This window comes from Syngnathus leptorhynchus, chromosome 13 (assembly GCF_054491065.1).
Source record: "Syngnathus leptorhynchus isolate UIUO chromosome 13, UIUO_Slep, whole genome shotgun sequence".
Classification (NCBI taxonomy): domain Eukaryota; kingdom Metazoa; phylum Chordata; class Actinopteri; order Syngnathiformes; family Syngnathidae; genus Syngnathus; species Syngnathus leptorhynchus.
The window spans coordinates 94368-122174 of NC_141207.1; the positions used below are offsets into that span (position 1 = coordinate 94368).

The 27807-nt window shown below is 50.6% G+C and overlaps 1 protein-coding gene across 3 annotated transcripts; it reads left to right on the plus strand.

The window, feature by feature from the left end:
- Window positions 1-27535, plus strand: nfia (nuclear factor I/A). 3 transcript variants are annotated; one of them, XM_085928790.1, is made up of 11 exons: window positions 1-99; window positions 11474-12002; window positions 16757-16822; window positions 17464-17538; window positions 19727-19847; window positions 20090-20214; window positions 20358-20405; window positions 20949-21127; window positions 21373-21538; window positions 21684-21775; window positions 23240-27535. In XM_085928790.1, exons 1-11 carry the CDS (start codon window positions 1-3, stop codon window positions 23252-23254), a joined length of 1515 nt encoding a protein of 504 aa, XP_085784916.1. In that variant the 3' UTR covers window positions 23255-27535. The 3 variants fall into 3 exon arrangements, with proteins under 3 accessions (XP_085784916.1, XP_085784918.1, XP_085784919.1); XM_085928793.1 differs by lacking the exon at window positions 1-99 and adding an exon at window positions 9912-10257; XM_085928792.1 differs by lacking the exon at window positions 20358-20405.
- The last annotated feature ends 272 nt before the right edge of the window (window positions 27536-27807 follow it).

Consider the following 27807-nt stretch of genomic DNA (forward strand, 5'->3'; position numbering starts at 1 on the left):
ATGAGGTTGATTGACGGCGCCATGGCGGGAAAAAGCGGCGCGGAGGCTTCCGTCAAATGGCAGCTGTGCTACGACATCTCGGCCAGGACCTGGTGGATGGTCAGTACACGCACATTTATTTGCACGCACCCGCACCCGCACCCGCACCCGCACCCGCACCCGCGGCTTTTCATTCTTGAAAAACTAAATCAAACAAAAAGTGCCTTGGAGTTTGCAGAACTGTTTGTGCAGTTGTTTATTTGTGCGCGGCGTGTGTGTGTGTGTGTGTGTGCGTGTATGCATTGCGAACGTGCGGGTCCGCAAAGAAGTGCGTGACTTGTTTTATTTTGATGTAAAACAACACAAAATATAACGACAATAATAATGTGTGTGCGTGCGCGCGCGTGTGTTTTATGAAAATCGAGGTTATTTTAGTCATGAAACGATGTTTTCATCTTAAAATAAATTGAGATGATGATACATTTATCGTCAATTAAATTGTATTGGTACTTTTTATTGAGATGTTATTGTTTCTTTTGAAAGAAAATTCAAAGGTTTGATGATACATTTGTAGTCAATTAAATGTCATCTGTACTTTTGTTCAGATGTTGTTTCTTTTTAAAAAACATTGGAAGGTTTTCTATGTTATATATGATGCTGTTAATAGAGACTATTTTGATGCAGCAACATCTTGACATGATTATAGTCAATCTAATTTCATTGCCGCTCGCTCGTGCACTTTCCTTTGGTAAACTTAATCCATTTCCCTGTAGGAATGAAAAAGAATTCCACGCGAGCATTTCACTTTTCGTCACTGTCATGCAAATAATTTGTCTTCATGTTTGGAATTTAGTCAAGAGTTTTTTTTTTTGATTGGCCATGTTTGAGGGAATTTGACTCGGGTACATCACAGTCTCTGTAACAAGAGTCAGGACATGTGAAAATGACAAATATCCTCAAACATCCCCTGGCTTATCTGACTGAGATGTCGCACATATATTTGAACGATATTTGAGCATTTTAAAAATGACATGAACTGAAACAAATGATTGCACGTGAGCGTTTAAATTCTCCCTCTTTTTTAAAGTTTGTGCAAACATCAAATATATTGATTTCATCTAAATATTAATTAATATATTTAAATCTATATTTGCAGTTGATATTTTGTCATTTTGTTTTCAGTCTTCTCACTCAATATGTTCATGTTCTCTCCCAACATCATCATTTTATCATTGTTAATTTGCGGAAGTATTGTCATCAGAGCTCAACATTTCTCTGAAATGACATAAGATGAACATGTTGGAAAACTGTCTTGATTTTTTTCATTTTACACGGCTGCTTTTAAAAATGATTAAATAATAATAATGATAATAATAATAATAATAATGATAATGATAATAATAATAATGATGATGATGATAATAATAATAATAAATATCGTGACATCGGCGTGTGTTGTATGACGTTATTCAACATCTCTTTTATATTTGTTCATTCGTCCCATTTGGAACATTTGTCCTGACCTCCGGCCAGGGAGCGTCGGGGCGCCTGCGAGGTTGCACTACCTCGTGCGCATAAAAAAATCGCTTTTTGTTATTCATGTTGTTTCACATTTTGACAGCATTATTATAAATACGACTTCAAGAGTGCAAAATTAAATTGGTGCAGTTTTTAAAATCACATTATTTATTATATCAGTGGCCTAGTGGTAGAGTGTCCACCCTGAGACTTCACACCCCGGCCAACCGGGTCAGACTATAAAAATGGAACCCATTGCCTCCCTGCTTGGCACTCAGCATTAAGGGTTGGAATTGGGGGTTAGATCACCAAATGATTCCCGAGCGCGGCCCCGCTGCCGCTCACTGCTCCCCTCTCTCTCCCCAGGGCAGGGGATGAATCTAAATCACATGGGGATGGATGGGTTAAATGCAGGGGACACATTTCACCACACCCAGATGTGTGTGTGACGATGATCATTGGGACTTTTTTTAACTTGATTATTTTAGTGGAGACTAAATTGTGCATTTGTGAGCATGCAATTATGCAGTGTGAGGTGTGTGCGCTTTTGTACTTCAATGTTTGTGCGCGTGTGTGTGCACATTCCTGCTTATTGGTGAAATGTTTGTTTGCTCGCTCAAAATGCCTTGAGCTCGTTGGAAGGTGCGCACCTACATCTTTGTTGGCAAGAAGGGAGCATTTGCTGCTCTATGTTAGCGTTCGTGAGATTAGCCATCAGGAAATTGTGGGATTAAACCTGTCTGCTTCAACTTCCTTCACATGCCCCCCCCCCCACAGGCCACCCCCCACGTTGCGTGCCTTTTCTGTCACCACGACAACCACCCTCAAACACGTATTGTCACATCTTATGGGTGGTTCTGTTCTAAATCTGAAAACGGGCCTAAAGGTGGTTATAATTATTTCATCATTTTATTAAATAATCAACTATTTCTATGACTCTTGGGTGGACTCCAGTGTCAAGATGGACAATCATGCTGCTATGATAAGATGTCAATGCTTAGTTTGATTATGAGATGAAGCGACGCTACCGTGCTATGTTGGACATTTGCTAAACATCTCAACGAGGTGAAAGTGAGGTCATAGCGGACCATGTTTGAAAGTATGATTGACGCAATGTTTTTCCATCAAAGCTGAGCAGCTGTGGAAAGATGCAAACTGCCCCTTTAATCCTATTTCATGCTTTAATGCTTATTAAAGCAATCAAACAAATGGAAACACAAAAACCGCTACTTATCTTGCCAAAGCGACGACAGCTAGCCGCCAGATGTTTGCCTCACGTAGAATTAGCGTTAGTTTGCTTTTATTTTGAAACAGCCTCTCACGTGGTTCAAATGAGTAAGTTGTAAGTTGGGCTACAATGCTTAGCTTTGCTACGCTATATTTCCATTGCTAAAATACACGTTGACCTTCGATGCTATGCTAATGATGCAAAGCTACACTGTGGTCCTAATGTGCATCGTAAAGCTGCCGGCCGTTTGCCGTCATACATCTGCGGTGAAGTCAATGTTTCCATCAGCATCTGCGCTGCCTCGTTTTAGGAGATTAGATCAGACATGCGATGAATAAAGGTTTTCTTAGGTCCCAGAGTAAGGCTGCGCCACTAATGCACAGAGGTGTCAGATCCAGACGGTGAAAGCCTTGCCACAGTTGGAGCTTCCACTCAATCGACAGGTGAACAAGCTTCCGGGAGCTAGCTTACCCGCCAGCCAGCGCCGTCTACTTGCCGATTGAGTGGAAGTGCCAACTCTGGTGAGGCGACATGCGTGAGACAACATGTTAACAAAAGACGACCAATAAAGGTTCTTTCATCTCCCAAAAATAACACCGTGCTAATGCTAATATTGATGCTAATGCATGAGGATAACATCTGGCAGATGATAAGATGGCGAGGAAGTTATGTTTCAAAATAAGACTACGCTAATGCTAATGTTTTGTTGTTGTTTTTTTCGCGTTTGCCGTACATTCGTGCCTCGAAATAGCTCGCATGTTACAACAACACATAGGCTAATGACGGGCGATCACGGGAACACATGACTTACAAATGTACACTCACCTCTAGCACACTGACGCTGGGGGGGTGGGCTGGTGTCAGCAGGGGCTGCTCGAATCTGGTGATCCTAATTAGCTTGACTATCTACAGTAGGGTGCTTCTAAAACGGTGCCTGGCCACGCCCACCTCGCACAAACACAATGACGGCGGTCACGGGGCCCGGATGCAGATGCTCATTTTTGAGGGGTCACCTTGGAGAGGCCTGTGGCGCCGCATCCAACCTGGCAAAGGACGGCTCCCACTCTCACCCACATGCAAAAGCAGGTTCCATCCACCACAGCCCCCCCCCCCCCCCCCCGATTTAATCCCCTGACACGCATGAGGGAGGGGGCAGATGCGGAGGGGGCTCCCCACGGCAACCGGCGTCTCTCATTTCATCATCTGGTTGATGTGGTTTTCTTACCAGATGTTCAATTGGCTTCCAATTTAGCAGACTAGCTTGTTCCTCGGTCACCAACTTCATCAGGCCTCGTCCAAGTCAGAGGGCTCCTTTTCTGAGCGCTTAGGTGGCAAGTTACCCCGCAAGACACCGTTGGGCGCTCTTGTCGAGGCGCCGCTTTGAATTGAGCATGTGTTTGGGCTCTCGATGACGAAAAAGAGGAGAGAGGAAGCTCGATTGAAACAGTTAGGGACACGCAGCCGTTTGACCGATTAGGATGACGAACCCATCCGTTTGTGTACGACTCGCACGGAACCGCTGTAACACCGACGACACGCGACAAGCTCACAATTTAGCAGGAGGGTGGCTCGCCCGCTACTTGCTAGGAGGTCAAGGTTTGGCCGGGGATCAGATTGAACAACCAATCCACAGGTAAAAAAAGAAGCTGCGTTTCAATGTGGAATTCATTTATATGCCATGATAGAAAAGTTCATGTTTTGGTCATTTTTGACCAAATTAAACGTGAAAATGGGGAGGGCAATGTTGGAGTAAAAAACATTCAAATTGATGAAATCATGGAAGATGGAAAAAGTTCCGGTGCCAGATTGAAACCACCACATCGACAGCATGTTCAAGTTTTCTACGATTTAGACGTGCCGGAACAACTCTTGGACTGTTTGGACATTCGCCACTTACGAATCCAAAATATCAACAACACGCCACTTTTATTGCGGTCTTTGAAGGCATCGGAGCCAAACACACACTCGCGCTGGCGTCCTCCTTCTTAGTGGTGTCGGATGACGCAGTTCAGACGGTGCAATGGATACCTCCACACATGAACCTTCTCGTACGTCCGCTGAGAGCAGCGGCCTGTTGTTCTACTGCTCCCCCCCCCCCCCCAATATTCCCCACTTAGCTTCTCTCTTTTGGAGCAGACATTCTTGTTAGCCTGTGTTTGCTCATGAGCTCGTTTGTCACGAGCTCCACGTTGGCTTAGCTCACAAGCCAACGGGCTTGTTTTCTGACTAGTTAGCTCTAACCTTAGCCGCCTAGTGTGTTTTGCAAATGTTCTTCTCCATCGTTGTGTTGTTGGCATGATGTCTGCGTTTGTACTGGCTTAAAAGCCAGCCCGTAGCCGCTTGCCAGCATGTTATTTCATTGGGAATGGTTCCGGACTTCATCAAAGACTTGCGGAAGGAAGGAAGGAAGGAAGGAAGGCCTGGGCTACTCGTTGGCTATCTCTGCTGTTGCTAATAAAAATGTTGGCGCCCGCGGGGGAAGCGGCTCAAGTTCCTGCTGCAAGTGCTGCTATTTATTTATTGGTGGGTTCCTTTTCCTACTCCCGCGCTGCCGTAAACAAAAGAAGACTCAAAGGATCTATTTGGAATTCCCGCCAACCAATGGGACCGGTCAAAGTGTCGTTCATCTCGGCTCACGCTGCTGCCAAAGGGGTTAACGAGGAGCATCTGCTCAGCGACCCGAGACAAAGACAGTGTCTCCGTGCAGTCGGTCACGCCAACCGCGGCGTCACTGCTTGTTGGCGTGCTTGACTCAGCTTGTTGGCATGTTTGTTGGACTGTGTGGCCTGCGCTCACACTCGGTCGGAGTAGGCCCACAATTCAATGATAGCATAATTTTCTTCTACCATCCTTGATCACTTTGAAGTTCTAGCAGCACCGTCCAGCACAAGATGGATCAGAGCAGCACAAAAGCGTGTTGTCTCGCTCACGTGGCAACCACATTCCGTACATGGCGGAGGCGGACTCGGTTATCGAATACCGTAGCTACTAGCACTCGGCTGTGTTAGCACATTTGTATGTTAGGATTGTAACAAGTTGACCATCCTTTCTTGTGCTATTGACATCCGTTCTTTGCTTGTCGGTCATCGTTTGCTGTGCTAAAGGTTAGCATTGTTACTCGCTCATTGGTTGGCCAAGAAGCCAGAAGGGAGTGGTTTTTCCAGGAAAAAGCGGTGGACCTAAGAGGGGGGGGGGGGTCTGTGAATGAATCCATCTGCTTCTCATTAAACTCTGTGTAAATAAGTTCTGACCTACATCTTCTATTTAGGCGCGCGCACACACACACACACACACACACACACACACACACACACACACACACACGCTGTCCAGGATTTCTGTTTGAGCGGATGTGGGAGAGGAGACGAGACGACGTGATGAGGTGGAAACGGCTTAAGTGGCTCGAAACAAAAGTCGGAGGAGGACAAGCAGGTCTGGGGAGGAGTAGGAGGAGCTGTGAGAAGGAGCAAGAGAATGTTGTGGCCTACTGAGAAGGAGAAGCACGGACCACTTAAAGCTCGCCAAGCGTGTTCTAAAAATAGCACTGCTCAGTTTTGTTTTGTTTTTGCTTTCAATTCTGAATCAGAATTGCTGATTTCATTTTTAAAATAATGTTGTATAATGCATGTCAATATTTTAGGTACAATGAACTCTAACCCCAGGTCAAAGTTCATGTGTGCGCACACCGCACTTTCCTGATAGGCTGCAGCCGTGCTGAGCAGTTAGCTCACTTGTGCTTCAGCCCAGATGGAGGAAAACGGCAGAAAAGCCCAAAAATACAACTGTTGGCTTGTCCGCGGAACATGGAGTGGTGGTTCTAAACTGAATTACGCCCTGGGCAAGACTACTTCCAAGTGGAAAAAAAAAAGTCATTTCACAGAGATGCAAGAAAGTGAAAATTGCATTTCTCAATTGAACAAGTTTCACTATTGCAATCACAACCGCAAACACTTTTTCAAGTGCACAAAAACAATGGGACAATTTTGAAAATGACAGTTATCAGTGTGTATAGACTATGCATAAAATTTGCAGAGGACAGCAAACATTTAGAAAAATAAAGAATGATGCTTTGGCCTTTTTTTTACTGTTCATCTCATTTATTTGGCATTGGATAAGAACAACAGTCGATAGTCTCATCACTCAGAAGTGAAGAGGAGACCAAACCAATGTCACGTAACCTGGGGGTGACGTTACAGCTTTATATTACAACTCAGAGAATGTGCAGGAATTTTAGGCCTGTATTTTTAATATACTTGACGTGTGTTTTGGGGGAAAATTGAGGTGTGATTGACTTTAGGCCACTAATAATGTTGCATTATACAGTGGATCCCCCCCCCCCCCTTTTCATCACCACTTATCCTCCCTCACAGGTGAATTGCCCCCTTCCCTGGCATTTTCTCTTGTCACTTAGTTTCTGTGCACAACTTCTTAGCAAGCATGGGCACCCACCTGGTCTGCAGCTGAAGTAGGCGCTAAGTTGTCAATTAACCCTAAGGGGGGGCGCTAAATTGCCAATTCCCTACACAGTTATCCTTTTGCCACCCACAAGATCACAAGCAATTGGTTGGACTGTTTTGGCGTGTAATGTTAGGATGGGTCACGACGAGAACGTTACTAACTTGAAACACACACACACAGTGATAAAAATGCTAAAACCGCTTTGTGGCGCAAATTATTTTTGGGGTGGGCGACGGTTCGTGCTAACCCTCACTTGAAAAAAACCAAAAACCAAAAAACGCCGCCCTGGGCAGCCCGCCCATTTTGCCCATGGCAAAAAGCGCTACTGTTCGCATGCTCAAGTCCGACAGCTCAGCAGCATCGAACTCTGTAGCCTTATTGTCACTTGTAACTCGCTTTTTTGAGAGAGAAACGGAACCATTTGAATCGTGAACTGCAAGGTAAGACATTTCAAGCAAAGGGTTAGGGTCACTTTTTTTTCGGTGCATTTACAGAAGCAAATAAAAGCTGCACTTTCCCTCAGTGGCGTCAGTGTGAGGTGACGATGCTTGGGCACACGCGGCTTTAGATGAGCAGGAAACAAGTCCTAGTCCGAACCCCATGACAAATGTCTTCATGCAAGCAGACATGACCTTGACTGCTGACGTTGGTCGGGTCAAAATCCAAACTTTGGGTATCTCGCGGACAAATAAAAGAAAAGTCGCTATGAAAGTGGCCTGTGAGAAGCTGCAATGAGAGCAAACGGCCGCTAGAGAGACACATCGGACCGACAATGCAAGTTGATGCAAGGCTTTCGCTCCTCTCGCCACACTTCTTTTGACTTTCACCTTCCACTGCACTGATGTGTGCATGGGCCAGTTGAACTGGACCGGTCGCTATCCAACGTCACACTGACTGAGTGATTGACAGTTCGCCACTGATCACGTACGAGTTGGCAATTTTCAGTGCGATTCATTTGCTACAGAACATTCAAATCACTTGTTGCATCGCCATGACAATACAAAGCTGATTCCTGTGTGTGTGTGTGTGTGTGTGTGTGTGTGTGTGTGTGCGTGTGACTCACTGGGCGGGGGCGGTGAGTTACCCTCGGCCGAGGAGGTGGCGGTCGGCTTGGCGTCTACGGGCAGCAGGACGAAAATTCGGTCAGGTTTCTGGCCTCTCCATCAGGCAGGCCATCTGTTGAGTGCTCGCGCTGTGCAACTGCTTCCTGTTGAAGCTATACACGCACGCACGCACGCACGCAGGCACACGCATTTGCAACTACATCTCGGCAGGGAGTACATTTGTGAATATGTGTCCGTTATGTTCACGTATGTAAACGTGTCTGTGTGTGTGTGTTTGTGTTTGTGAGTGTATGTGCGTGCGCATGTGTGTGCATGTGTGTGCGTCAGCCTAGAAGTGTGCTCATACATGCCCGCGTGCGTGCGTGCCCAGGGTTGATATGCAAGGTGTGTGCACGCACGAACATATGAAGCGGATGTTCATGCATGTTGTGTGAAGTCTCAGCGTTTGCCGTTAGCTTCCATTGGTATGTGAAGATGAGCTGGTTGTTGTGCATTGACTTTTGGTTTCCTGCTCTATGACCTTATTTCTCCTCGTCAGTGTCTTGCCAGCTCTTGTTTCTGCTCTTCCTTTCTGTTTGCGTGTTGGCAAGGCTTCAGACCCACCCGCTGGTCCTGTTGGCGTGGCTCCAACCTGGCAGCGCCTCAGTGGGAGCAGGTGGAGCCCCCCCCCCACACACACACACTCCCACTACAATTGCGCCCCCCCACACACACACATACAACTATCGACACACAAGCTCACATGCAGTTTGCGTTTTTGCTCTATTTTGGGCGAAATGTGCCAAATTCGGCGTGTTGCCTTGACGACGCTCACGCAGACATTCTCTATTTGCGCCCACATCTGAAACGTGCAGTTGATCCGCTTGTTGGTTGGTGCAGGCGGACGATCCGACTCTTGGCGCTCTCGTGCGTGGACCTGCTGGACCTTCCTTCCTGCTGGACTTTGTCTTGACGCTGGTGTCGTTGAAGTTTACGAGAGAGTTGAATCCATCAAGTTGGTTAGAAAGAACGCACGGGATTGGACGGCTCACATCTGACGTCACATGTCCAAGTGAACAGGAAGCGGTTCATCAGCTTGTCACATTAGTACTTTGGTTTTTCATGAATATGAGCAACGTTTGTGATTTGGAGCGCTCCATTCCATCCTTTTTCACTATTTTCGCAATGGACGTGGCTCATGCTGGAGGTCAAAGTTGAAGTAAAGTACTTCAAAGTCTCGCTGTCAGCACACACTGTAGCGCGCGCGCGCTGTCTCTGGCCGGCCGGCCCGCATGAGATCGATAAGCTGGGAGCACGCGCACCTCCGCGCGCATGCACGCACGCGCGTCTGTGAGATGGGTTAGTCGCACGCGGAAGCTTCAGTCAGCTCGTCCGGTCGGAGCGAGCCAGCGCGCAGGTCCGGGCGGGCGCCGATCCAGCTGCGTTGTCGGCGGTGCTCTTAGCGGAGCGGCTGGAGGGCGGGCGGGCAGGATTCGCTCTGCGTCCCCTCCTGCGCCACCGCGCCCCCGACCCCAGCCGGGGCCCACCGGACGGCGGGTGGATCGAAGTCTTGGCGGCTGCTGAGCGGCAGCGCAGCGCGGCGCGGCGCGGCGTTCCCGGCTGCCAGCCCGCCCGCTTAGGCTCTTCCTTCCCCGCATGACATGCGGGTCCTCCGCTCCGCTCCGGCGTTGTCGTCGTGGACGGGACCCCTCCCCCTCCCGGCCCCCCCTGCCACACTTTGGACTTTTGTGACGGCACTCGGGACATGTTGCTCCTCGGACGCCGAGCGCGTGTAACCCGAGGCGGGGTCAGAGTTCATCCGTGTTCGGACATGTGAGAAGACGGGGGGCGACAGGAGGGCTCCACCCCCCACCGTGCCCGAACCCCACGACCCACGCCCCCCCGTTCGTCCGTCCGTCCGTTTCGTGTCACGCACGCACGCGCGCCTATTGAAGCCGGACTGGGCCACGCAGCCACGGACGCGCGGGTGCACGTGGACCAGTCATGTACTCGCCGCTCTGCCTCACGCAGGTACGTCAGGCCAATTTCGGTCAAATCAACGAGCGCGCGCGCGCGCGCACACGCATGCACACACGCACGACTCCGCCACAAGTCGGAGGGAATTGAAAGTTCATTCATCATTCGATGCAACTCAACTGATTTCATTCGATCAACTTGCAAAGTGCTGAGATCAACTTGAATTGTGAAAGCACGTGCAGGTGAATACGTAGGCACGCGAAGCCCTTTGAGACTTTTTTTTGTGATTCGAAATAAATGTGAGTCGACAGAATCCACTTGAAGGCAGATGCAGCTTTCAAACTGACTGACACTTTTATCGTATGTTAAACAGCACCCAGTCGCACGCGCACACACACGTTCATTCATAAATAACATGAGTTGTACTAAGTTCATTTTGTTTCCCTTGTCAATCACTTTTTCTTTTTGGTTCTTTGATCACAAACAATTGATTTGAGGTTGCATTACCCGACATGTTTCGGCACAACTACAGCAGTGACACTCTGATGAAGGCGGAAGTACATGCCCAAACATGTCAGCAGGTAATGCAACCTCAAATCAATTGTTTGTGATCAAAGAACCCCAAAAAAATGTCATAACATTAGTTGCTTAAAGTCGTATCAATGGGTAAAGATGTAAATTCGATTCAAATGATATCTTAATATGAAAAGAAATTGTTGATGTCACTTTTTCCACACACACATTTCAACAAACATTTTTCAAATAATGATTCATATTATTATGAACATGAATAATCATTTGAAAATGACAACCTCAAGAATGCATCTTTGATTTCCTGATGTTGATTATTGGGAATAATCAAATAGCGATGTTGACACGGGACAAATGCTGTATGCGGTGGTGGCAAGAGCGTAATAAATCAATCAATCAATCAATCAATCAAAATAAAAAAAATTGTGAGAGGAGGCCAAGACATGAAGCAACAAAAACGACTCATGCGTTTGCGTTTGTGGAGTTCCTTGTACAATTGGAGTGGCGTCCTTTGTGTATGTTTGGATGGCCGCATCATCTTTTATGAACGCAATTGTCTCGTTTTTCTTTCCGCTAAACTGCTGAATCGGCAAACTCATGGCGAGCTTTTTGGAAGGAGACTCGATGGCGCTGTAGTTGAGTCGGGGACACGTGGGGGGCGTGCACGACCTCGAGCGCTCCCGCATCAGCTATGGAGACGCGACTGATGCTTTTCCTTCCTTTTTTCCCTTCCTCGCAGGACGAGTTCCACCCCTTCATCGAGGCGCTCCTGCCACAGGTGCGCGCCTTCGCCTACACGTGGTTCAACCTGCAGGCACGCAAGCGGAAGTACTTCAAGAAGCACGAGAAGCGCATGTCCAAGGAGGAGGAGCGCGCCGTCAAGGACGAGCTGCTGGGCGAAAAGGCGGAGGTGAAGCAGAAGTGGGCCTCGCGCCTGCTGGCCAAGCTGCGCAAGGACATCCGGCCCGAGTTCCGTGAGGACTTTGTGCTGAGCGTGACAGCCAAGAAGGCGCCGTGCTGCGTGCTCTCCAACCCGGACCAGAAGGGCAAGATGCGCCGCATCGACTGCCTGCGTCAGGCCGACAAGGTCTGGCGCCTGGATCTGGTCATGGTCATCCTCTTCAAGGGTGTGCCGCTGGAGAGCACCGACGGTGAGCGGCTGGTCAAGTCGCCGCGCTGCGCCAACCCGGGCCTCTGTGTCCAGCCGCACCATATTGGCGTCTCTGTCAAGGAGCTCGACCTCTACCTGGCCTACTTTGTCCACGCCGGTTAGTTTTGTCGCGCTAGCGCCTCTTGGCTTTGTCCACCCGCCTTTGCATCTTGAGTTTGTGGGGACCATTGTCGTCAATGCGGCAACCGTGCATTCGCAGCGGCTAGCTAGAAGGACGCCGAACGGGATGTTTCGATGTCGTTGCCATAAAAAAACAACACGTACGCAAACGTCTGTCAAAGGCTCGTGTGTGTCTGTGCGTCGCTAACACACACTCACACGTGGGCTACAAACCCAAGCCTCGCTTTGAATGGTTACCTCTCGCTTCCTCACTCAAGTGGATAGGCTAAAAGAGTCTGACAGTGACGCAAAGCCGGTTAACGGCTTAGGGTTGAAAGTGGGACGCGCGCCGGCCGAGGGTCAGCCGAGGTGTCGGGAGCGGCGAGGATGTCGGAGAAGAATCTGTGACCTGATGGTGCAAGTTGTCGCCTTGTGGGCTTGTAGCACCTTTTACGTCATCGGAGGATGGCGGCGTCCTTGTCCGAGGGCCGCGCCGGCTCTCTCTAGTGGCAGGCCAAAGAATCACGTCCATCAAACTGGACTTTGAACTCTCTAGTTTGCTTGCGGGTGATTTCAAATTGGTCTCCTATTGCTGAAGCTTTTTGGGGAGGTCTTTCCTGTTTGCAATTGTTGAGCAGTGGCGGCTCATCAGATGTTAGCTCTTCACGATTGGTTGGGGGGGATCTGTCCTACGTTCAAAAGTTGTCTCGCACCGTCATGCGTCCTTCACCGTAAAAGGAGCCAGAGTTATGACGGCCGATTGAGAATCCCACCCTCTTGACTTCCGCGTGTGTTCGTGCGTGTGTAGGACAAGCAAGCAAGCAAGCGAGCGAGCAGATAGACGGACGTGGTGCGAATGGACAGGGCTTCCACACAAGGACAGCAGAGGTCGTCCCCCGCCCGCCCGCCCGCACACACACACGCGCGCAACTCTGTCTTCTCGCTAATTAAATTGGGTCTCCGTCCATTAGACGGATGGACTGAGCGCAGCTGCTGAGTCAGCGCAGGTAGGACAGGTCCTCCACGTCATAATGGTCCTCCTCCTCCTCCTCCTGGTAATGGTCCGCAGATAGAGCAATTCATTCGGCTCCGCCTTCCCCGTCCTCAGGTCAGCGCTGCTTTTCAAGGATGCAGCGCGAATGGTGTGTGTGTGTGTGTGTTAGCTAACAGTCTTCATTCTTCAGGAGCTCAACTTCTGCTCAATGGTGGCTACACTTGAACCCCCCCCCCCCCCAGTCAAAGTAAAAAGCACCCCCACCCCCCACGGATGAACAATTTAGGAAGCGACAGCCAGTAAACATGATGGATAAGCGGGGCGGGCAGGACTGCCGACTTCAGCGTCTCCCACAATGCGTCGCTGTTGGCCGGCCAAAGGACAACAATGCTCGCCGAGGCTCACGAGAAATGGACAAACCCGTGTTGTTCAAACGTCATTGTCTTCATCATCGCCGGAGGACGGTCAGACGACGGATCGATCGGAAACGGGATGAAGGCCGGGAAAGGAGAAGAACGCGGCATGCGAGGACGGGAGCAAGAACTAAGGGAAGAAGGCCAAGGTGCGTCCGTCTGGACTTTTGGCCTAGTTAGCAGGGCGGGGCTGGTTTGCCTTCTTCCCTCCTCGCTCGTCTGCTTTCCTTCCTTGCTGCGTCCTTGTCAGGAACTTAAAGAAGAACTTGCACAATGGCCCACCGATGACCCCGCTCCCACGTGCGGCCTCCTCTTGGTCCGCTTCCTTTTTCTCAGCAGACTGTCTTGCGTTGTAATCCAACTCGCTTGTGACTTTTATTTCCATTTGCCCCCCCCCCCAAGACTGATGAAAACTGCCTTTGACACTTTCACTCATCCAATATTGACTTTCAATTTATCAAGCGCACACACACAAGTCGTGGTGGTTCCTGTAATGACACGCAGGGACCGAGCAACCTCCAGATCGGAGAATGTTATTTACCTCGACATCGACTCCCACCCTCGTCCCATTGCCCGCAGCAGACTGTGTGAGTTACATGTTTCCTTCCCTCTGCCACCAGGATGAAGCGATTTCCCCCCCCCCCTCCCCGTGTGTGTGTGTTTGTGTGTTTGTTCATCATTTGGATGCAGCGGAAGAGATGCCGGTGCTCTCCATCGATTGCTTTAATTGCTCTGAAGACGCTAACGGCTAACACAGATGCCAGAGGGCCGCTGCTTGTGCGTGCTCGTGCTCGAGCGGTCCATTTTGTGTGTCACGGTTTTCCGTTCAGATCAATGTTCCCACAGCGGGTGGCCACGTCTGTGGACAGGAAGCCAAAATAGCCGGCCGGGGCAGGGCTGTTGTCTCCAGATCAATTGCGTATGTTGGGATGTCGCCCACTTTGGGCGCGTGAATGCAGCAGCGGCGGTAGCAGCGGCCGGCGCTGGCGGCAGCGGCGCCGGCAGCATCTGCTGCAGACAGCAGCGCAGGCAGGCAGCAGTGTCGGTCGGCCGGTCGGTAGCAGCGCCAGCAACAGCGGCGGCGGCGGCGGCAGCTTGTTGGCCTTCAAGGCTTTCAACCAAGCGCAATGGCTGACTTTGTCAGAATAGATGCGTTCCTTCTTATTGACCTGCCCGCATGTCGTTATTTCCTGGGCCGAGCCTTTTTTGAAATGAAAATGTAGAATGGATCATTTTATTTGATTGGCAGTCAATTACAGGATGACAGAAAACATTGGCGCCTTGTTGCCACCTTCGAGGTCCTAAGAGGCACGGTTGATCAGACACGAGCCAGCTGCGCGCTGGCTTCCATCTTCTTCAGGCGGCCACGGTCTCTGCTAGCCCGCCGGCCGGGCTGAGTCACTGCGGCGCGCCAATGTCAATGAGGGCCGGCCCCGCCCACCACCTCTGACTCTCCCCCCATGCAGCTCTTATCTCATGATGCAGCACATCATCATCGACACTTTACGAGCCCCCTGACTACTGCCCCCCCCCCAGCACTGCGACAAGAATCCTGCGTGTCCAGCATGGGGGTCGGTCCAACAGGAAGCACGACGTGCCAACAATGTCCAGCGACTTCATTCGTGGACAAATAACGCTCAGCGATCCCGTATTTTTTTTTTTTCTCCGAGTGTGAGTTTGTAAATACCGTGGGATTTATGGCTGAATATACCTGGAGGTGAAGTTAAACAATACAATTAGCATCCTGTTCCAAACGCAATGGCGACGTACGCACAAAGGCCGAGGATGGGAGGGTTGCGCACTTGCCCCATTAGGGAGTGGCTATAATTATGGAAAGTGAAGCGGCGAGCGATCGATGCGCACGTTCATCAATGGGGCTCCGCCCAGCGGACGCGCGCGCGCGCTCTGCTCCCGCCCTCACGCGCGCCCGCTTGGATCCCGCGTCAGCGTTTTCCCACTACATCTCTAAACTTTGCTTGTTCTACAGGCCCAAAAAACACGAGGATTCTTTTGCTCCCGTCCGTCTTTGTACACCGCCAGCCATTCAGACCTACCTACCTCAATTGCGAATGGCTTGTGTCTTCTCCAAATTCGTTGTCGCAATTGTTCGTTGCGACTCGTTCGTCTTTTGGGAGTCCGAACGCTAGTCTCGCATTTCTTTCCGCATCCGTCTCGGTCAAGAACTGAGCATCTTGCCGTGCGATCGGGTGCGATCTTTGGGGTCAACTCCAGCCGATCAATGGCTATTGGCTCATTTGCACTTTAGACTCCTCGTTGGCAATCACCAGTGGCGGGAAAGTCGCGGCTCCCCGACTTTCTCACCATCCTATGGGGACGTGCGTGCGTGTGCATCTTCTGTGTGTTCTGGCAGAAGGTACAAGATGGCAACCACTTCAAGGAAACAAACACAAGCTTCAAAATGGTTGTCAATGATTTAAGACGCTGAAAGAGGCCTCAGTAACGCACGTCTCCCCCCCACACACACACACAAGAATGCGAGTGTTCAGAAATCCAACGTGGATTGGTACGCAAATGTCATTTGACTGCGTGTGTGAAGTGTATGTAAAAAACCCAGCTGCCACAAAATGGTCGGTCAGTGGCGTCAAATTGGCCGCTGTGATTTATTTTTAGGAGATGTTGTGTCTTATCGCACAAATGCCGAGGATCAAGATGATGCTTTGCGTGAGTGAGAAATGTGCCGACTCTTCCTTTGGCCCTGTAGCAAAGTCAAAGGCGTCGGTCGACTGGCGCAACCTGCATAGAAGGCGTCTCAAAAAGTTCTCATCCGAGCGCAAGCGGACTTTTGGCGATCTCCTCCCGGCTATGTGTGACGTGCGTCCCGGACATTTCCTCCCATGACCCACCCGATAGCGGTTCTTCTGCCGTGGCCGCACGCCTATCTGCAAATAGCAATTTGCAAATGTGCTCACGGGAAGTCGGCAAGCCGGAGGCGGGGCCCCCATTCTGATCGACGGGCGTGTCGAGCCCGCTACCGTGCGTGGCCTAATTTGTGCGCTCCGCGCGCTCACTTGATTAAAAGCCGCCTGCGGTGGGGATCGATAGCGGGCCGGCCGGCGGGAGGGAGGGAGGGAGGGGTTGCGTTTGTTTTCACAGCCGAGGCCACAGCCGGCTGGTCACGCGGGAACTTATGGGAAAGGAAGTCTGACAGGGAAAAAAAAAAAAAACTGTCCACAAAATCCTTGTCAAGACCTCACTCCATTGATTTCCCTCTTGGCTTGTTGATGTGTACACACACACCTCATTCGGTTGTCATCAGTCTTCTGATGCTTTTTGTTTTGGCTCGCTCCTGACTAACACGTGCGTGTGTGGTTGTCGTGCTTGCAGAGGGCGGCCAGTCAGAGAGCCCAAACCGGGTCGGCGAGTCCGACATCAAAGAGCAGACGGAGAACGGTGAGTGGATGCCAGCACGTGACTTCGTGGCATCCCCCAGGGCACGTGGGAAAGGCGGGCGGGCGGGCGGGCGACCTGACTCGTGTGACCTGGGCCGGCTCCTCGTCCGACTTAGAAATTTGCTCAGCGTAAACTCAGACAAGACTCAAGTCAACTTTGAGGAGACGGCCCGGCCCGGCCCGGCCCGGCCCAGCCCGGCCCGGCCCGGCCCAGCCCGACGCGCCGCTACAGAGACGAGAGCCAAAGACAAAAAGATGCGGCCGAAGCCTGAGCTGGAGTGACGTGCATATTTTGAAATGGCGCCACCATGACTTGCATCGTGAAGCTAAGCTAGATGGCGCTGACGCTGCTACTTGGTGCTCGTGACTCGGTCTTCCAAATTTGGTGGGCATCTTCAAAGCCACTGACTCCCCCTTAGGCCATGTCGACCAGCAACCAGCTTTTGAAATGTGCCGCTTCCGTATATTGCCATTGACCGAGCAATGTTATATGACTCGAGCGCTCGGTTTTCTTTTTTCCGTCCCACGTACCTCGAGACGTGAACGTGTTAGCACATAAAATGTGCTCAACAGCTAGTTGCCATCTTTCGGCAATCGACTGGACCAATCTAACCGCTGGAATCGTTGTCGTGTGTGTTTCAGGTCATCTGGGTTTCCAGGAGAGTTTTGTCACCCCGGGAGTGTTTACTGTTTCCGAACTTGTGCGAGTCTCTCAAAGTAAGGCAAACGCAGTCGCTCTCTGTCTCTCTCACGCTCGCCCTCTCTCTCGTTTCTGACGACGTTAGAAAGGTCACACCCGAGTTGTCGTAGCAAACGCTGTTCTGGGTTGTGTCATGTGACACAACTTTGGTGCGAGTGCCCGTGTGTGACATATTCAGACCAGAAAAGCCGCTTGTTTGGTCCGAACCAAAAGCGGACTTCATTTTTTTTTTATTTGCCGCAGTTCCTATTCAGACTGTACATTTTGCAAGCAAAGTATATTTTGTAAACACACCCACGCTTGTGGCGATCGGTGCTCCCATTGTTCAGCAATGACTAGACCTGAAAATGGAGGAAAACGTGCGAGTCCTACGCGCTGCTCTGCATATTTGTGCTGTTGGTTCCGATATACCCTGTTTGTATTCACACCTGAAAAAGTGGGTCTCAAGAGTGACTGTGGCGCACGGGTCAGCACATTTGCAGAGACGCGGCTGCCGGGAAATCGCTTCTCCATTCCCGTGGAGGGAAGCGTGTACGGGCCGTGCGTGTACGGGCCGTGCGTGTACGGGCCGTGCGTGTACGGGCCGTGCGTGTACGGGCCGTGCGTGTACGGGCCGTGCGTGTACAGGCCGCGCGTGTACGGGCCGCGCGTATACGGGCCGCGCGAATACGGGCCGTGCGTATGCGCAGGTGCAGTCAAGGGAGAGAAGAAGCAGACGTGGCTGAAGGGCCAAACGGCGGCCGGACAACCGAGAGCGAGCGTCAGGTGACCTTGGCCTCACTTGGCCATGACGCAACCCTTCAGCGGGCTCCCCCGTAGAGTGTGCGTGTGAATCAATATTCTATTAAAGAGGCGCAGAGGGGGTGGGGGCGGGGCCAGTGATGTAGTCTACTTAGCGTGATTGGTTACTTGAGTGACCGGGCGCGCCACCTTGACTTACGCGTCGTCATGCAGAGGAGAGGAGAGGAGAGGAGAGGAGAGGAGAGGAGAGGAGAGGAGAGGAGAGGAGAGGAGAGGAGAGGAGAGGAGAGGAGAGGAGAGGAGAGGAGAGGAGAGGAGAGGAGAGGAGAGGAGAGGAGAGGAGAGGAGAGGAGAGGAGAGGAGAGGAGAGGAGAGGAGAGGAGAGGAGAGGAGAGGAGAGGAGAGGAGAGGAGAGGAGAGGAGAGGAGAGGAGAGGAGAGGAGAGGAGAGGAGAGGAGAGGAGAGGAGAGGAGAGGAGAGGAGAGGAGAGGAGGAGCATGGACTCAAACTGCCTAAGCGGGAATTCATATATCTGATTAGACAACAGCACTTAAGTTGACATCAAGGAAATCACACTGGAAGGCAAGTCACCAAGTTGGCGCTTTGGACTGCCTCAGGTTGAGTTCATCCCCTTATGACACAAACTCCTTCCTTCCTTCCTTCCTTCCTTGCTTCAGTCATTCCTCTTTCCTCCTTCCCTCCTTCCTCTTTTTGCACGTTCTGCACAGAAGCAGACTTCCACTTTGACATTTATTCTCATCCAAAGCCAACATTTCACGCATGCACATCAAACTGCCAAGCCAACGAGCACGTGCGCGTGTACGTGCGTGCGCGTGATCGATGGACAGTGCTGAGGTGTGCAGAAATGTGTTGCGTAGCCAGCAGGTCTTGTCAGGACTCCTCCTCCTTTCTATCATCACACTAGCCTGCTCTCTGTCAATAAAGCGGAGCGGGGGTCGTGGAGGGGTGGGGGGGGGGGGGTTGGATGGCTATTCCAGAGCAGTGGTCCCCAACCTTTTTTGCACCACGGACCGGTTACACGTCAGAAATATTTTTGCCGACTGGCCTTTATATAAATAACTTTATATGAAAAAAAATATATATATATATATATATATATATTTATTTTTTTATTTTTATTTTTTTTTCTTGTGCGGCTTGGCGGCCTGGTACCAAGTGACCCATGGACCGGGGATGGGGACCCCTGGTCTAGAGGTCCGGGTCTGGACGGATATGGAGGTTTCAACCCCATTGTTGTTTCTCTTTAGCAGCTTTGCAATCAAACAACCTTTTTTATTTCCTCTATAGTTGTCTAAAGCTAAACTGTGTGTGTGTGTGTGTGTGTGTGTGTGTGTGTGTGTGTGTGTGTGTGTGTGTGTGTGTGTGTGTGTGTGTGTGTGTGTGTGTGTGTGTGTGTGTGTGTGTGTGTACGTGCGTACGCGCGTACGCGTTTGTTTGTGTCAGCTCCCATCGCCGCCGGCACGGGTCCAAATTTCTCGCTGGCCGACCTGGACAGCTCGTCCTACTACAGTGTGAGCCCTGGCGCCATGAGGAGGCCCCTCCCCAGCACCTCCTCCTCGTCCAGGTACAGCTTGTCGGGGCGTGCTTACGCGTAGCGTTGTTGCGTATCACGCAAGCTACCAAAGCAACACCAAGCAAGATTGGGCAAAAACATGCCTTGTCAGACTCTGACATTTCTGGCCCCAAAGTGTGCTCCTTTTGAAAAGGGCCAGCGCACCTGACGGGATACAAGTGCAAAGACATAACAGCGGCCTGTGTGTGTGTGTGTGTGTGTGTGTGTGTGATTGCGTGCGTGCGTGCGTTCAGCTCGGCCAAGCGCATCAAATGCATGGAGGAGGAGGCCGACAGTCCCGGCGAGGACTCGTACTATCCCGCTCAGGGCCGCTCGCCGGGCAGCAGCAGCCAGGCTGGCAGCTGGCATGAGGAGCCAGGTAGAGTCGCCGTGGCAACAAGCGCACACACCCGTGCCAACTTGCGTAACCTGTTGTTGAGAGGAATGTTCATGCTGCTTCTCCTATCGTCTTCCTCTCCTTCTTCTTCTTCTTCTTCATGTGCTTTTGGTTTGCTCACGCAGGATATAAGCTACGCGGCTCGCTAGCTAGCTCCTTCATCTCCCGACAAGGTAAATGGGCGCCGCCATCTGCGCCCTCACGTGCTTCCTGTTTCTTCTCGTTTCCCTGCCGCTTCCCTGCCCCTCCCTCCCTCCCTTCTTTCCTTTCTTTCCTCCGCTCCTTCCTTCCTCACCGCAAAGCTCCTCAATCCGCCGCCCTGCCCCATCGGAAGAATGCAAATGACGTTGTGGTCGGGCGGCTGCGTGCGCATTTGCATCACGCCAGGCTCGTCTTCTTCTTTTCTCTCGTCGGTCGCTCGCTCGCTCGCTCGCCTGCGTGGGTGGGTGGGGCCAAAGTTGGCCGGCCATCTGACCAACCCCGGGCGTTCGGGCCGAAAGTAATGGGAAGCAGTAAAGGAAGTTGTGAGGGACTTCCTGCCAATGCTCCTCTTTGCGCCCAACGCTCAGAGAGTAGGAGGAGCCAGTGAAGCCATATCACGGCTCAGCAAAGCAGAGCGAATCCCGACGACCCCCCGCAAAAAGCCGAGCACGGTGACTCGCCACGCCTGACCCGGCGTTGCGCTGACGTGTGTCCGTCTGTCGCCATGTCTGCAGCCAGCCCGCACGCGCCGCCCTCCGGCCTGCACTTCTCGTCGTCGCCCATCCTGCAACAGCCCGCCTCCTACTTCTCGCACGCCGCCATCAGGTACCACCCGCAGGACCCCCTCAAGGACTTTGTGCAGCTGGTGTGTCCTGACTCGGCTCAGGCGGCCGGACAGGTGGGCTTGCTCAATGTAAGGCGCGGCTCGGCGCAAACACACACACACACACACACACACAGACTCTCACCTAATGAAACGCACCCACACACACACACACACACACTTTTTCCACACGAGGGAGGGAGGGCGGATTGTTGGTGTCCGTCCATGTGCGCGTCCAGACAGCCAATACACTCAGGCACTTGTTATTTATGAGGCCAGTCATGACTATGATTAACCCCTCCTCTGCCCCACCCACCCCTTCTCTCCCCTCTCAGCCTAATGGTAGCTCCCAGGGAAAAGTCCACAATCCCTTCCTGCCCACGCCCATGCTGCCTCCCCCTCCACCGCCACCGATGGCCCGTCCCGTCCCGCTGCCCGTTGACGCCAAGCCGCCCGCCACCTCTTCGGCCGAGGACGGGGGTAACTCGCCGCCGCCGCCCAGTGAGTCGCCCCGCTAACACGCACGCACACACTGGATGCGAAGTGTGAAGCCGATGCTCGGCCATAGTCTTTGCATTCGGCATCGGTCGCATCCATTGAAAAGTCGCCCGAAAGTGACTTTGGATGTTTTCCGTGTGCTCCTCAGCATACTCGGCCCCGCCCGCCGGTTCTCCTGCTCAGCGATTTGTTAGCGTGGGGCCGCGAGACCCCGCCTTCAACATCCCGCAACAGCCGCAGGTGAATGTCCACGTGCCCCCTGCCCTGATGCTAACGTGCTAACAGCAGCAGCCATCGCTCACGTGTGTGTGTGTGTGTGTGTGTGTATCAGGGTTAGCATTTGTCTTAGGGTTAAATAGAGTTTGTTAACAAATTTGTGAGTGTGAGCGTATGGCGCTGGCTCGGTGTTTGTCGGTTAGCTGGTTCTTTCTTGGGATTGGGCAGTAAACACTGTGGGTGACACTGGGCCGTCTGTGCGTGTGTTTGGGGGAAGATGGGCCCCTACTTTGTGTGGGAGCAGGGCTGGCTGACAAAGATGGAGGGAGGGAGGGAGGAGGGAGTGCATTCCAACGAGCCAACAAAAGCACACAAAGACATGCGCACCGAGCCAGCGAGCGAGCGAGCGCATGACGACGTTTCGGACGGGCAGATGCCACTGCGCTCGCTTTGCAAAAGATTTGAAAAACCCACACATTTGGCAAAAGAAACCAATCTGGCTTGCTGTTACCTGCAACTTAGCCTGAGTTAAGGCTTCTGTGTGTGTGTGTGTGTGTATGTGTGTGTTGAGAGCTGTGGCATCCACGTTGAATGACCACATCATCTTGGGTATGTTTGTGTGTCGGACGCATTACACTCGTGTGTAGGATGCAATACACACACACAGTACACACACAGTACACACAATAATGCGCTTTCCATTGGCTTGCTATTTTAATGACAAAGGGTCACAAAGCTCCTTCATGTCATCATCTTGACTTGTTTGGATGAGCATCCTCAACTCCCCACTATGGCTACGTACAGACTCACACGCTCGCTCGCTCGCTCGCTCACACACGCACACTCAGGGGGAGTGTGTTTTAAGGACACTCTGCAGTGCAGAGCCAGGAAGAAAAGTCCCGACGTCAGCAAGTTGCATTGATTAAAAACTAACCTTCCACTCTTCTTCTCCTCTGTCACGCGCAAACACGCACACGCACACACACACACACACACACACAGTCAATCACTAGCCGTGTGCAGACAAAGCCTGCAAAACACACGCCCTTTATTACAAACTTTTACTTGCACTTTATTCCAGAATGCATTTTCTAAATGACGTGTGTGTGTGTTTGCGAGCGTGTGATGAATGTAAAGATTAAGGGGATGCAGGGTGGGGGTGGCGATACGGTTGCCTTGGCGATGCCGCTCACGTCCTGGGCCGTCTGGTCGCCCCCAGCGACCAGACATCGTCAAGACAAACTTGCGTGTTGATCAATACACAAGCACGTCCGTGATTCAGATGGCTCTAAAAGGGACGAGTCGCCGGCTGGGACTTTTCGAAAAAAGGCAAAAACCTTCGGTCGCTCCAAAGTCATCGGAATGCAACTCCGAGCGGACCGGAATGGGGCAAGAAAGGGACGAGTGCGACGACTTGAAAACGGACTCCTTCGTGGGGATGTGACGCTGACCACGTGACGCTGACCGCATGTGTTTTGTTATTTTCAGTGGTACCTGGGATAAAGACTCCGTAGGCTTCTCCCGGTCGGTCTCCCGCCCCTGGACCCGTCCGCCTTGACGTGCCCCCGCCCTTCCGTGCCCCCGCCCTTCCGTGCCTGACTCCGCCCACCGGCGCCTGACTGTCGGCGTGGCCGAGGATCACGACCCTGGCCCCGACGCCTTGAGAGGTTCCGTCTGTCCCATCCGCGGTTGCGGTGCCACCTCCTCCTCTTCCTCCGCCTCCTTCTCACGCCAGATGTGGGAAGAGCATCATTGAGGGGAGGGTTCTTATCACCAGCTAACGCCCCGCAATAGACTCCGCCCCCCCCGAGGGTCAACTTTCTGGTAGGAGCCGAGACCGGATGGGGCTTGTTGACTCGCTGGTGCTCGATGCGCACGTGACTATGCCCGAGGATGGGGGGCTATTTCCTGGAAGGAGCTGAGAGTGGGCGGGGCTTGTTGAGTCATTGCAGTTTTTCACGTGACCTCGCTCGCCTCTTCCTCCTCCTCTTATTCAATATGAAATATTTGGAATATGAAATCTCCTTTTATTAGAAGAATGAAGAGATGAGAGGAAAAGTGCAATGTTTGGGAGCTCGAAACTGTTTTTTTGTTTTGTTTTTTTCTCCAGTAAGTCCGCTGGCACCATTGGACTCTAAAACAGGATGTGCAAAGACAAAAGGGACTATTATTATTATTGTTGTTATTATTGAGGAATAATGATGACGAGTACTTGTTGATGGTGTTGATCCCTTTAAAAGTTTCCGCTTGGTTGGACTTTCACAAAGTCATTTGCCAAACAAGCACATCTTTCACTTCTCCAAACATCTTTTGGAATTTCAACTTTTAGCCTCCAGTCAGTCCTCGCCATTCACAGTATCTTACCAACCAGAGTACCTTGATGGAGTACTTAAGTACATCAATAGCTATAAATAGCTCACTTGTGCAACCTTTTTACATTACAGCAACCAACACACAAATCCAAATTTTCCTTTTGTCCAGGTTTTACAGGAAATGCGTTTCCCCCCCCACCCCCACCCCACCGCCATATCAGAAATATGTGGCTTTTGTAGGATTTTTTTTAAACATGCATCAAATTTAACGTACCGCACTTTCCCCCCAAAACATTTCCCTGAAAATTAAGTCATGTCTTTTCTGAAAGTATTATAATATTCAGGAATATATAGTTGTTGGTTTTTTTTGGGTCAAAATTGTTTGTGGAAATGTCCCCAAAAATCTTTTGTCCAATAATTTTGAAGCATCATCGGGTCCCTTGGAAAGCGCTGTATGAATCAAAGCAATTATGATGACAATAATATTCATCTTCACTCTATTAATATATAAAAAACAGATTTTGGGGGGGGGGGGAACTCTACAGTTTGCCAGTTCTATGTGTTTGGCAGGTCTTTGCTGCCAAGAGCGAGGACTGACTGTATTTTTAAAACGATGTTTTTATTGACATGTATGAACATATTTGATTTCACTTAGGTGATTTTTAGCATAGTTTTAAAAACATGTTGTTGTTTTTTTCCATATTTGATTTCACTTTGGGATTTTTTGGTGTATTTTCTTGTTGGTGTTTGCCAGATCATCTTGAAGGGGCGTGGCCCTCCATCATTGGCCGCTCTCAAAGAGGCGCGGTCCTACACGAGCACTTAGTATCAGGGGGCGTGGCTTGCCTGGAGATGTGTAGATATGAACATATACATACGTACATAAGTATACAGTACGAAAGACGTGCATGTCGTAGTGTTAGTGATAATGTAGGTCACATAACATGGCCACTTCCTTTTATGTAAGCTCCACCTCGTCACTTCTCACCATTGGTTAACTCCCCCTCATGGCCAGCAACATGGCTAACGCTTGGTGCAAGCAGAGTCATCCGATTGGACGGCTAGCACCGTCCTTTATCGTTTGAGTTAACATCCATCCATCCATCCATCCATCCATCCATCCATCCATTTTCTGAAGGCTTAACACGCTAGCGCTGTACCGTTTGGTTTAGCTGAAGCGACTAACGTGGCCGTCAAGACAGTTGTCATTGGCGCGGCTTGCCAAACAATACATTTTGTGCCTACACTCAAAGGAATATTTGAACGACTGAACACACAGTAGAGAAAAGGGCCTTTTGACCTTATGAAAACACGTTTAGACCTGTGAGCTTCCTTCCTGTCATTGTTTTGGAATGTCCTTCACAATGGAAGGAGAGGAAAAGGACTTCCCGGAATTGTGCCCCAGTGCCTCCAAATACTCTGTGTTGGTAATGTGGCATTTGAATCAGCCCATGAGCCTCTAAAGCGCTGATTCTCTTCTCTGCTAACTCGAATGACATGGCACTGTGCTAGCTGGCTGGCTGACTGACTGAAGAACATCAACTCTTTCCCACACCCACTTGAACCTTTGTGAAATTAGCAACTTGGCTCAAGGTTTGTTCAAGCAGTGGTCCCCTTAGCAAGCTAGCGGTGTAACGTATCGTCTGATTTGGCAGATGAGCTAAAGGCCGACGTTCCCTATGAAGATGGCTCGACAAACAATCGATTTAGTGCCTCAAATTGGAAATGGATGCAGCTCATGAATTCAATTGTACTAAAAACGTTTACTGAAAGGCAAGCAACGTTGATGACAATCAGTCGTTGGAGGATAGTGAAACAATTGACCGAAAAGAAGAATAGATGTGTTTCTTATTTCACTGTCGCTGCCGTCTTGGTGTATTCGGACCTTCGTCACGTAACGGAGAAGCGTTCTTATGAACGCCACGCCACGCCACACCACAGGAGCTCTTGGCGGGATGCACCCCGCTGCGATATTATTGGCTGCAGTTTAACAGTCAGACAGCCGCTATATGGCAGATACTTCTTTTGCCATGCCTACTGGAAGCAGTGAAATGTGCTCGCTCCAATCATTTTGCAGCGACTGGGCTTAACATGTTGCCAATCCAGAGCTCCGGTGGGATTCCTAATAACGAGACGCAGACCGTTGTCTTCCTGGCTCCCGTTGTCTTCCTGCCTCCCGTTGTGCTAATCGAGCTCATTTCTGAGACGAACCGAGACAAAGTTTATGATGCAAAAACTTGCACTTCCTGTCAACCAAAGTTAGCACGCGACCGGCACGGCCTCAAAGGTGTTGGTCCCTAAAACAAATGAAAAAAAACCACAACACACGAGCCCCGTCGTAACAATGCTCTGTAACGCGTCACTTCTTGTTTTCACGACGTGGTCACAAAGCAGCCTGAAGCAGCCGCACTTCATCACGACATCACTGTTTGACGCATTGACCGCGACCCCCAAATATGTTTACAATCTGTGTTCCCTGCTTCCTTCCTTGCATCGTCACGTGATCGTTCTTTGGTCGACTACTTCTTGCTCACGTTAGCGTCCAAAGTTAACTTCTGGAGTGACCTTCATTACCTCTACCCTTTGAGTGAAGGAAGACCAACGCCGGTTAGCGCCGTTAGTTTCTCATGTTAGCTTCTGAAAGTAACTTTCTAACTTGTCTCTAATTTTAGCGTCCAGCGTTACCTTCCAGTCTTAGCGTCTGAAGTCAACCCCAGAAGGTATGGTTCCAATGTGAGCGAGCGTCCAACGTTACCGCCCGTGTTAGCTTTCGGTTTTAGCTTCCAAAGTTAACTTTCAACTTTGACGTTTCATTGTTACTGTTGGTTGGCTTCCAATGTCACCTTTTAAACTATTAGCTGCTGAGTAAGCTGTTGAAAACGACGTCAAAAGTTAGCTTCCCAAGCTTCTTAGCTTAGATTCCAATGTTAATTTATGAAAATTTGCTAGCGTAGCACTGCTTCCTCTTTGTGTTGTATAACAGGTGACATTGGACTCGTTCAAAGAGATTTGGACGATTTTACTTTTTCTTCGTCTTCATCATTCCATACAAATAAAGCGCTTGTTTATGTCACATTGAATGTTTTTTTTTTCCCTCCATCTTTCTTTTTGTCCCAAAACGGCATTTGTTCCCAAGGCGAATGATCCGCATCGTCCGCATGTCTTTCCGGCACTTTACGAATGACGAGGTCACGCGATCGGCTACTCGAGCCTCCAGATTGAACGGCGCTACGACGCACGATGTGATCTGTTCGATAACAACCGGACGACCGCACCCACGTGTCGAAAAAAAAAGTGGGCCTCTCGTTACAATGACAACCGCATACTCACCGTTGCCACAATGACGCATCACAAGAAGTATGTCAACTTGATACGACAAAGGAAATTGTTTTGCCAATTAAGCAATACGACGGCGGCCGGCTGGTAATCGACACGAATGGCGAATGCGCGCAAAACGTTTTGGTTTTGTCGTGCCAGCTACGAAGATGCTATCAACGTGACGCATTCCCCACACTTTGCTCAACTGGCTAACGATGGCAGCATCTTGCTACCTGGACTCGACAACGAATTTCTTTATTGGTCAGCGTGGTCGTCGTCTCCCAGCCGCACAGAGAAAAGGCCACTTCCTCCCACTGACAAAACACTTGTACTCTATTGGTGGCCAGTTTGTTTTTCCTTTCAGTTGATATCTAAGCTCCGCCTCCAGTTGCATCCTTGTCGAGGTTTTATGTGAGTTGTTCCATA